At 37.8% G+C, this 10,505-nt stretch overlaps 3 protein-coding genes across 3 annotated transcripts in view; all 3 read right to left on the bottom strand.

Moving 5' to 3' along the window:
• Nucleotides 1-541: 541 nt before the first annotated feature.
• Nucleotides 542-1,877, bottom strand: LOC144637635 (coadhesin-like). Its single transcript, XM_078496695.1, has 3 exons — nucleotides 1,781-1,877; nucleotides 1,379-1,552; nucleotides 542-1,059 (listed from the first exon to the last, which is right to left on the bottom strand). The coding sequence occupies exons 1-3, from the start codon at nucleotides 1,875-1,877 to the stop codon at nucleotides 542-544; spliced, it is 789 nt and encodes a 262-aa protein (XP_078352821.1).
• Nucleotides 1,854-10,505, bottom strand: part of LOC144639299 (uncharacterized) — a 32,031-nt gene continuing 23,379 nt past the window's right edge. The window contains exons 14-18 of the mRNA XM_078498594.1: nucleotides 5,202-5,375; nucleotides 4,379-4,552; nucleotides 3,955-4,131; nucleotides 2,341-2,791; nucleotides 1,854-1,933 (exon numbers count right to left, since the gene is read on the bottom strand). Coding sequence (XP_078354720.1) covers nucleotide 1,933; nucleotides 2,341-2,791; nucleotides 3,955-4,131; nucleotides 4,379-4,552; nucleotides 5,202-5,375 — 977 coding nt within the window. The 3' untranslated portion in view covers nucleotides 1,854-1,932. The remainder of the gene's footprint in view (nucleotides 1,934-2,340; nucleotides 2,792-3,954; nucleotides 4,132-4,378; nucleotides 4,553-5,201; nucleotides 5,376-10,505) is intronic.
• LOC144639044 (matrilin-1-like) lies at nucleotides 6,470-10,192 on the bottom strand. Its single transcript, XM_078498306.1, has 5 exons — nucleotides 10,144-10,192; nucleotides 8,932-8,949; nucleotides 7,905-8,341; nucleotides 6,606-6,759; nucleotides 6,470-6,522 (listed from the first exon to the last, which is right to left on the bottom strand). Exons 1-5 carry the CDS (start codon nucleotides 10,190-10,192, stop codon nucleotides 6,470-6,472), a joined length of 711 nt encoding a protein of 236 aa, XP_078354432.1.

Raw genomic sequence — 10,505 nt, 5'->3', positions numbered from 1 at the left:
AACCGGGCCTAACATGCATTTTGCAGAGCCCTGCTTATGCGCGTTTACATACATTTCACATAGCCCTGCTTATGCGCTTTTACATACATTTTACATAGCCCTGCTTATGCGCTTTTACATACATTTTACATAGCCCTGCTTATACGCTTTTACATACATTTTACATAGCCCTGCTTATGCGCTTTTACATACATTTTACATAGCCCTGCTTATGCGCTTTTACATACATTTTACAAAGCCCTGCTTATGTGCTTTTACAGACATTATATAAAATTTGAAGCTATTATGCAAACACTCAAATCCTCTGTAAAACGTAGATTTACAGACTTAATAAAGAGATTTTGTCAAGTCTGTAAATTATGGTCAATGCTTCATACTCTGAGCACTAAGAATTCACAGACATTTTATAAATATTTTGTCTTATTACAAAATACAAAAAGTATGCAAAATGTATGTAAAACCATAGTTTACAAACATTCTATTATGACGGTGAAAGAAGACCTTAAAATTTCTTTTTATAGAAAGTCTGTAGAATTTAAATTTACAGAAATTTAGCCAAGTCTGTAAAGGGTTCAGTTTTTCCAGTGAAGGCGGTTAACGGTGTGCCTTTAAGCATGATCACCTTGAATTCCTTTGATATTTCTTCAGCAAAAGTTTTAAAATCAAACTTATTGTTGGGAAGAGTTGGTTTTCCATCAGTGAGCACGATCATAACATTTGGTTTGTCTGGTCTGTCTCCTCCTGCCGCAGTAAACAGCTTGTCCCTCGCCATTGTCAGCGCCAAATCGGTGCGAGTATGAAGCTCCATCTGAATTGGTTCGCTGGCAATTTTCTTCAAGAGTTCATCCATGTCATGATATTGTGAATCAGCAAAGGTAAAAACCAAGTTGGCCTTTTTGTGAAATGTGATGAAGCCAAAGTGATCCGCTTCTGGTGCAGGGTTGAAATTCTTAACCAGTTTCTTCAAGAAGGTGATAACCTTTTTCAGATTGGGTTTCGTAACGCTGCTTGATTTGTCCAGAACGATTCCTATGTCAAGCCCTGCTGTGCAAGGAGGGGCTGAAGAGGATCAAAATAAATATTGAAATATTTCTGGTGCATAATTATTCATCTAGCTATGCACTATTTTACTTTTTTTATTTTTTTTTTACTCTGAATTAAGCATTTTCATTTACCTCGGTAGCGAGGAGAAGTAACACATAGGACAGTAACTGCATTTAAAGACTATTGTCAAACCACTAAAAGCATACAAATTGAAGTTTAAAGGTAAATCAAAAATCAATTTTCAAAATATGAAAACATGTTATAAATCTCTTGGCAAAAAAACAACAACAAGGACACCGTTTAAAGCAGCTGACATTTTTAAAAACAAACTTACGGCATGGTTGTGTACCGCATTCCTGAGTCTTTTTATCTGGTCCCAGTTCACTGCAGTTCTTCCCACCGTTAGATGGCGGGGGGTTGGTGCAGGTTCTTGTAAGTGTCTGTGTTCCTCCTCCACACGTCACACTGCACTCAGAAGCTGACCAATCAGTGTAGCCACCGTCAGTTGCTACAAAAAAATAATTTCTTCAGTTAAGTTAATGTTACTTTCAAAATTAAGTAGCTTTGTCCATCATTCGTTACTTTCTTCTTCATTGAATTCAATAATTTTTGTTGTTGTTGTTGTTGTTGATGATGATGATGTTAATGATGATGATGATGATGATGATAATGATGATGATGATGATGATGATGATGATGATGATGATGAACAAAACAAAACAAAGTAACCACTCACCACAAGCGGCGTTCAATATTTCCTCAAATTGACTGGAAAGCGCATCAAAATGATCGTATAGAAGCACTTTTCCCTTCTCTCCAGCCGCCTCTTCCATTTTGTCTTTGTGCTTTATCACGCCTGCGCCAATTCCAATAACTATGATACTAACGTCTTTGCGCTGGTTAAGGAAAAGTAATGATTTATGAGATATAAGTTAAAAATTTTTGTGTTAACTGTTGTGCTTGTGCAAATGTACTTGTCGAAAACGTAAATAAGTGGTTGTCGAAAACGTGAGATATTTACAGTCAGCTTTAGGTGTCGTAAAGACTCTCCAGACTAGACACATGTACTTCTCGAGTACCTGTTTTTGTTATATATTCGGTCGTATATTAAACAACATGAGATTCGTAAGTTGAAAAAGTTTTATTTTTCTTTAGTGTCTTAAGAACTCTTTATAAATGTGTCCAGTTTCCACTTCGAAGATTTTTAATAGTTTTCATTTTTTCTTTCAAAACTATTTGCACCAAGGTCATCGTGCCATGTTAATTACCATTTTTATCGAGATTTGTTAAAGAGACTAAATTACCTCTAATGCTTTGGTGGACTCTGAAAATGGAATGAAGGGTTTTTCATCCCATTCACCAATAAAAGGTTCTCCATCAGTAAACACAAGCATGACATTCTTGGCGTTTTTCCTGTCTCCTCCCCTCTTGGTAAACAAGTCGGTTACAGCCAGATTCTCAGCAAGATCTGTACGAGTTCCCCACTTCTCTGGAACAACGCGAATTTCCTCATCCACGAGATTTTTAAAGCTCTTGCGATTATAGTATTTCTTATTTGCAAAGTTGTTGTGGACATCTGCAGTTGGTCCAAACGTTACCAGAGCAAAGTGATTGCCTTTTTTAGAGATCCCCAGTTGGTCCACCAATTTTAAAATGATCTGTATCAGTTGAGAGCGTTGGTCATCGTTCATGCTCTTTGATATGTCACCCAGAATTGCAATATCCAACTTTTGTTCTTTACATTCGCCTAAATTAAAAGTTAAATAAAACCTCGTATATTACTTTAGTTATGGATGTTAAAAATAAAAAAAATAAAAAAATGGCGTTTATAGTGGTCATGCACTTAGTTTCACATCTCTACGAGATAGCTACTTTACAGGCATGCCACTGAAACAGAGGAAACAGATATTTTTAAATGAACATAACAAGGTTAAAAATCCCAACTGGCAGGAAGCAGACCGGTTGGCTATATACAAAGCGTGGTCGAGGATTTGAACTCGGGACAACCGAGAAAAAATCCAGCTAGTGGCCAGGGCAGGTCTTGAACCGGGGACCTTCGGATTACAACACCCAGCACCCCAAACCACTCGGCCACGCTTGATATTATAAGTGTTCTGTTATCAAGTCCCCTCCCCAGAAATTAAAAAAAGTTTTCTTTGTACAACTACAGCTCGGTCAACTATTATACTTTCTACAGTTCGTAAAGCGAAATGGCAGCCAAAGCAAAATTTTCTTTAAGAATATCCAAAATATATTGCCAAATATACAAAAAGTGGAAAAAGATATTCTTCAGATCATAATAGAACAAGTATCATGGGGCAGAAGTACAGGATTACAAGGATGAAAGTGGATAACAGTTCATCAAATTTGACTTTGCGACAGGATGTCAAGAAATCAAACGATCCATTCTGGTCGAATTTTGAATCTTTCAATCGTGATATTTGCTTGCTTTCACCATTTTTGATGTTTTTTCTTTCTAAAGCAAGATAATATAGAAAGTTTGTATCATTCTACTAATGAACGCCGTGCGCGTGCGTAGTTCCTGTGCAATTCCCACCAAAATTCTCCATAAAAGTCCTAAATTTTCCGAAAGCTTTCGCTTTAAAGCCAAAAGTTAACGCCGTCCCTGGAAAGTTTTAACTTTCCTAAACGCCGCTTATTATGGATTGGAAATTTGATTATTAATCTACACTGAGTTTCCCAGCTTGAAATTTTCTTTCACCGTACTTTATATTTCTTTTACAATTTTTCTTACCAAAGTTTGCCCACTTTCGAGTCAAAAGTTCGAGGCGGCGAAGACCGGAAGCGACGTCATTTTTTGCAGTTGACCACTGTGAACTACAAGCTATAATTATAAAATACGATAACTAAGTCGGGACACTGTCCATTTATTTATTTCAATTTGCTTACTGGGGCATTCTTCTTCATTGCATGAAACCGTCTTCTTAGCTGGTCCCAGTTCACTGCAGTCCTTTCCACCGTTAGATGGCGGGGGATTGGTGCAGGTTCTTGTAAGTGTCTTTGTTCCTCCTCCACACGTCACACTGCACTCAGACTCTGACCAATCAGTGTAGCCACCGTCAATTGCTAGTTGAGCTAGGAGAAAAAAAATTATAATTATAATAGTATTGCTTTATTGTTATGTGTTTTTTTCTCAAAGACCCATCAATACCGTCAGCTGAAATAAGAAAAAAATGCATAGGCGTTTAAAACTTTTTGTGTCAAAACCACATAGATTCCCTTACTAATTTGGGGACGCATGAATAAAAGATAGAAAAATTCAAGTGAAAATTAACAATATTAAAAACTGTGTACTTTCTAATAAAACACTTACGGCATTCCTGTGTATTGCATTCCTTTGTCTTCTCAGCTGGTCCCAGTTCACTGCAGTCCTTTCCACCGTTAGATGGCGGGGGATTGGTGCAGGTTCTTGTAAGTGTCTTTGTTCCCCCTCCACACGTCACACTACACCCAGAAGCTGACCAATCAGTGTAGCCACCGTCAATTGCTGAAGAGAAAAAATAGCAAATTGAAAATACTTTTACCAAGGAAACCAACACACTTGATGATATTCCAGTCGGAGAGTTTCATTAAGTTCTGAACATTTCACAGTACAAAGTCGGTGCTGAATTTAAAAGATTCATGTGCACTGGTGTCAGACGGAATCGTTCTCTGTTAAGACGACGGTTTTGTTCTTTTTTTAAATGAAAACTTACGACACTTTTGTTCATTGCAAGGCACTTTCTTCGCAGCTGGTCCCAGTTCACTGCAGTCTTTTCCACCGTTAGATGGCGGGGGATTGGTGCAGTTTCTTGTAAGTGTCTGTGTCCCTCCTCCACACGTCACACTGCACTCAGAAGCTGACCAATCAGTGTAGCCACCGTCAGTTGCTACCAAAAAATAATTTCTTCAGTTAAGCTAATGTTACTTTCAAAAATTAAGTAGCTTTGCCCATCATTTGTTACTATCTTCATCGAATTCAATAATTTTTTATGTTAATGTTGATGATGATGATGATGATGATGATGATGATGATGATCCTTCATGTTAAACAGAAGTTAGCTTATTTCCAAATATTAAGTAGCTCTTTCTATCATTTTGTATTATCATTATCAGCTTCATTAATTGTGAAATACAAAAACAGAACGATATGTTACGGCATTCATTAGTGTTGCATTCTTCCGTCTTTTTGGCTGCACCGAGCCTCGTGCAGTTTCGTCCCCCGTTAGATGGCAGGGGGTTGGTGCAGGTTCTTGTAAGTGTCTTTGTTCCTCCTCCACACGTCACACTGCACTCAGACTCTGACCAATCAGTGTAGCCACCGTCAATTGCTAGTTGAATTAGGATAAAAAAGAAAATTATAATTACAATAGTGTCCATCTGTGAACTCAGAATTTTTTTCTGAGTTCTTTCTCTCCACACATCAATCCATTATTATTTATTTATTTATTTACTCTGAGAGTACTACGTGACTGCGTGATGCAGTTAAATGTGTGTGTTCATTGACATAATGTGACTTGCGCGATGCAGTCGTTGTGTCACCCACAAATGACCACTGCTCACCATTAGAGTTCTCAGTAGCTCAGTGGTTAGAGCGTCCGACTAGTGTACGGAAGGTCGTGGGTTCGTGTCCCATCTGTGAACTCAGAAATTTTTTCTGAGTTCTTTCTCTCCACACATCAATCCATTATTATTTATTTATTGCTTTATTGGTTTGTGATTGTTTTATCTTAAGTAGTCGTCAATATCGTCAGCTGAAATAAGAAAAAAATGCCTAGGCGTTCTGATGTACCACACGTGATCTGGAAATAAAAGAAAATTAAAGGGACTGTGTCGCGGATTTTTAGCTAAATTTAGGCATAGGAAATGACCATTAAATTCGTTAAAATATAAAACTAACCTCTTAAAGCAGTTAAGAAACATTTCAATAGCACACCAAATACAAAAGAAGGTACGGATGGCCAAAAGCCGGACGAAGATTGAACAGTTGGGTTAAAAAGTTTTCAAAATTCATCTCGTTTGCTTGTAACTTTAAACTATATGCCCGGGAGACACATTTGATTGCAATGAAGCTGTGGTTTTGTCATTTTGATTCATAGAAGAAATTTCTTTGCAAACATTAAGTTTCATAGCTGGTATTTGGCAAAACTTCATAAAATAAACTTAACTCAGCCGTGACACAGTCCCTTTAAGGCGCAATCAAGCTTTGATAATAATATATATATATTTTTAAATAGGAGTTATTATTAGCAAATAAGATTCCCAGCAAATGATAACTCGCTTTTGTTTTGAAGTAAGAAAATATTTTAAAGTCATTGTTGCATTCTACCTCTTGGAAAATGTGAACGAGATCAGCAATCCAAAAGAAAATATTCTATGTTTATACTTATTATTTAATTTGTACTAAAATGTCGATGTTTGTTGCTCAAACTGCATCTTCATACTCCGCTGTTAAAACGGGATTCCTTTCCTTCCAAACTAAAAACCAAATATAGAGAAGCTATTTGTTTCATGAGATAGCCGCAGCCTGTCTTAGATTATACCCCCGTTATACCACTCACCGCAAGCTGCGTCCAGGATTTCTCCAATTCTAGCAACCAGGCTATCGAAATTCGTAATATTAATCAAAATTCCTTTTGTTCCAACGACTTTCTCCATAAACTTCATGTTGACCTTGTTTCCGATTCCAACGGCGATGATTTTGACTCCTTTTTTCTTATGAAATAAAACAATAATAAGTATCAATCAATCAATCAAAAACTTTTATGTCAAAGAATCAAAGTCGAGATATAATTTATTATCTTTTATCTGCTGCTTCTACTAATTAAGAAGTACTTAAAACTAAAACTATTGGCCGTTTTTTAAACTAGAGACGGACAAATCGTCTAGACGGACAAATCGTCTGAGACGGACAAATCGTCTTAGTGTGAAAACGGGACGGACACATTTTAGGACGTTCAAGTCGTCTGAATTTGTTCGTCGATTTGGCCCTCTGGGAAGACGATTTTTTGAGGATTACTTAACTTGGTCATCTGGACGGACAAGTCGTCTAAAAGCCGTCTTAAATTCACACTATACGAACAAATCGTCAGACGATTTGTCCGTCTTCTACTGTGAAAACGGCCATTGACTAACTAAAGCGTAAGTAGAACCTAAACATTTAAGTTAATGTTAATCTATCTAGCTTTTAAAAATTTGTAATGTTATGAGTTACAGAGCATGCAGTTTGAGAAACTGTCTTCTGCCAAAACACTTAAGGTCATTGCCCAGAAATAGAACTGAACGTAGATTTTCAACCAAACTTTGCCTACTTGTTGATTACTTTTAGGGAACTTGAATTTCGAAATAAAAAAGTGGGGTCCCCATATTGGTTAAGGAGCACGAGGACCTTGTATATACCACATAATTCCTTAATAATTCCCTTACGAGTACTGACAAAGTACACATTTCCAGTGATAATTTATTTCTCAAACATAGGAATTCAGTTGATCTGCTTTCGTTTTACAGAAAGAACTTAATCGCTTCACCCAAAATACGAGATAAAAAATGATAGGTCACCATACTCGTTTACGAGAAAGAGGCGACTAAGCCGCATAGAAGAAGCCGCCATTTTGTTTGTGTGTGCGCGCTAATTACGCGTAAAACTCTGCGCAGAAAGGAGGTCTCAGGTAGCTAAGCGAGTGTTTGCCATATTTCTTGGTCCTAAATCTAGGGATGGCGAGCTTATGCCAGGTCAAATCCCCTCGCAAATTACGTACTTACAAGTTAGTTAAAATTAGTTCTAAATTTCATTCCAATTTCTGAATTTATGTGAAACTCCCCACTATATGGTCAGATTGACACACAGAAAGTCAATTTACCTCCAAATCTTTAGTAAGGTTTTTAAATGGTGTGAAGTCCTGCATATCACGTCCAGTGGGGGATCCATCCGTAAAAAGGAACAACAGATTGTCGGCGTCCGACCTGTCTCCATTCCCATCAACGAACAGCTTGTCCCGGGCTAGTTTCAGAGCCTTGTCGATGCGGGTTCCTTTGTCTTCTGCAATGTTCTTGAACTTATATCGCACAAGTTTGAGCAGGTTGGTCCTATTCTGGTACTTTGCATCTTTAAAGTTATTGTATGAATCGGCGTCTGAATCAAACGTGACGATACCAAAATGATTTCCGCTTGGTGACACTCCGACTTTCTTTATGATCTTTCTCACAACTCGTCCGAGGGTTTCAAGTTCTTCAGGTTTCAAGCTCCTGGATCTATCGCCGAGAATGGCAATATCCAGCTTACGCCCTGCGCAGTCTCCTAAGAATAAAAGGGGATTTGTCATGGATTTTGCCAGATTTTTGAACGGCCACAAATTTATATTTGTGTCGCAGGAAACCTAAAATTATTAGTCCATATTTATTACAAATGGCTATATTAGAGCACTGAAACCTTCAACGAGCGTCTTTTGCTGCGGATGGCTCGGATGGAAACGGATTGCAATTTGAAGGCTTAACTTTTCAAGTTGTTGCCGGTCGTCTTCAAAAAAATTGATATTTTTAGCCGTAGCTTGATAACTATCCGCAAATTAAGCTTATATCTTCCTTTAGATGTTCAAAGATAATGTTTTTCATGGGTTAAGTTGCCTAACACTAATTTAAGAACAGTTTAGACCAAAAGTCTGTGAAATCCCTGTGACGTAGCCCCTTTAATTTGAGCATTTAAAGGAGCTTTGTCGCGGTATTTTAAGTCATTTTTCTGGTTACTTTCAAATTGAAGGAAATCTCAAAATAATACTATTCTAACATAGAAAAACAACAGAAAAGTATTAAAAAACGTGAAAATCCATTACTGGCATAATTTCATTATGTGGCAAAAGTAGGCCAATTTAAAGATATGTGTTACCAGACCTTGTACTTCCTTGAAGTCTGAAAAAGAGCGAGAAACATTCAGCATTTAATTAAGAGAATGAATACAAAAGCCATAACTTAGGGCGCTTTCCATTTGTCAGAACTGGCCGGCCGGTCCGGTGCATGGTTTTGAATGTGAAATGGCCCCTTTGCCACAACAGTGTTTAGTATTTATGCACTGACTCATTTGGCAGGACAAATCCCAATAACAAAGGAGTTCTGTTCTCGAATTTACCGGTCTGGCCGCCCAGTTCTGACTAATGGAAAGCACCCTAACTGTACTATACAAAAACAAAATTGAATGAATTGAAGATGAAGTGTTCAACATGACTCGAGCATGGGACAGAGAAAAATTCTGAGTCCCCGACGGGAATCGAACCCATGGCCTCCCAGATACCGGTTGGGCGCTCTAACCAACTTAGCTACGAGAGACTCGTTGTGAGCTGGGCCATTTTACTAAAAACAAAATTCTTTACACCAGGAGGAATAAAGTCGGCAATTTTATTTGACAGCATAGCGGTGCCTGGAAACGGTGTAAGTCTATGTCAATCAAGCCGTTGCTAAGAAAGGCGTCACCCAAAGGTTTGTTTATCTCAGAAAGATTGTAATATCAATGACTGCATGCGTTTGAAATGCGAATAGTGGCGGTTTTTGCGTTTGATGTTTCACGCCGCTGAGATTTTTTTTTTGCATTTTCGGCCAGATTTCTCCCCTGATCTTTCACGTTGACATTTATGATGTTGACATTTAACAACCAAAAAATGGTAAGTCATTTCAGAATCATTGAAGTTATTTTTAATTAGTATAATACGCAAGTCTTACTTATACCAGACTGGTCAATGTTATCACTGTTTGTTGTTTTGATGTTCGGCAAACTTCATGGGAGCAAACAAAATGCAAATAGCTATTGTGTTTTGTGCACGGTCAAGACTAAAACATGTGAAGTTAACAATGGCCTTTTTCAAGCTACTCACTACGCCCTTAGCAACCATTTGATAGCTCCTGCGCACACTCAGTTGCCCGGCACCGCTATGCCGCATTTTTGAGTCGTGTAACAAAGGAAGTCCCCCCCCCCCCCCCCCGATTGTCACTTAGTTCACATATGTCCTTCTATCCGACTTGTAATAGATGTCCTTCATTCATAAAGGCAGCACTGGTTGTTCCTTACAATAGATAAGTAAATTATACTCGACAGAATAGAGTCAATGTTACCTGAAGACAGGGAGAGCATAAAGAGTAGCAGGAGCCACATGAAGTGCATTGCGTCAAGAATTGTCGGACGCTAACTGAAAATAAAACTGCACAAAAAAGCATTGCAAGGGAAATGAGAAGTAACGAAAATGAAAAATGCAATCTAAAGCTACATCCAAAAACACTAATTTGTAGATGGGGCAAAAAATTATCTTATTTGATTTTAAAATACTTGGCCACATGTGATACGATTGAAATGGAAGAGCAATAGGAAGAATTGGGTTAAAAAAAATAAAAAAAAACAGCGCAGGGAATCACGAAAACAACGTAGTAAACGTATCTCTTAGCAAATAGCCCGATAGCAAGAACTCATTTTCACTGCC

This window comes from Oculina patagonica, chromosome 14 (assembly GCF_052425735.1).
Source record: "Oculina patagonica isolate OP01 chromosome 14, crgOcupat, whole genome shotgun sequence".
Lineage (NCBI taxonomy): Eukaryota > Metazoa > Cnidaria > Anthozoa > Scleractinia > Oculinidae > Oculina > Oculina patagonica.
This window is presented reverse-complemented; position numbering and strand designations above follow the sequence as displayed.

What these genes read in the sequence shown, in the direction of transcription:
- LOC144637635 (XM_078496695.1), bottom strand. Translation starts at nt 1,877, where the DNA reads ATGGAAGAGGCGGCTGGAGAGAAGGGAAAAGTGCTTCTATACGATCAT. An exon ending in AATATTGAACGCCGCTTGTG is followed by an intron (nt 1,553 to 1,780) that starts GTGAGTGGTTAC and finishes ATTTTTTTGTAG; the next exon opens with CAACTGACGGTGGCTACACT. An exon ending in ATGCGGTACACAACCATGCC is followed by an intron (nt 1,060 to 1,378) that starts GTAAGTTTGTTT and finishes GATCCTCTTCAG; the next exon opens with CCCCTCCTTGCACAGCAGGG.
- LOC144639044 (XM_078498306.1), bottom strand. Translation starts at nt 10,192, where the DNA reads ATGCACTTCATGTGGCTCCTGCTACTCTTTATGCTCTCCCTGTCTTCA. An exon ending in ACCTTACTAAAGATTTGGAG is followed by an intron (nt 6,760 to 7,904) that starts GTAAATTGACTT and finishes TTATTTCATAAG; the next exon opens with AAAAAAGGAGTCAAAATCAT. An exon ending in AATCCTGGACGCAGCTTGCG is followed by an intron (nt 6,523 to 6,605) that starts GTGAGTGGTATA and finishes TTTGGTTTTTAG; the next exon opens with TTTGGAAGGAAAGGAATCCC.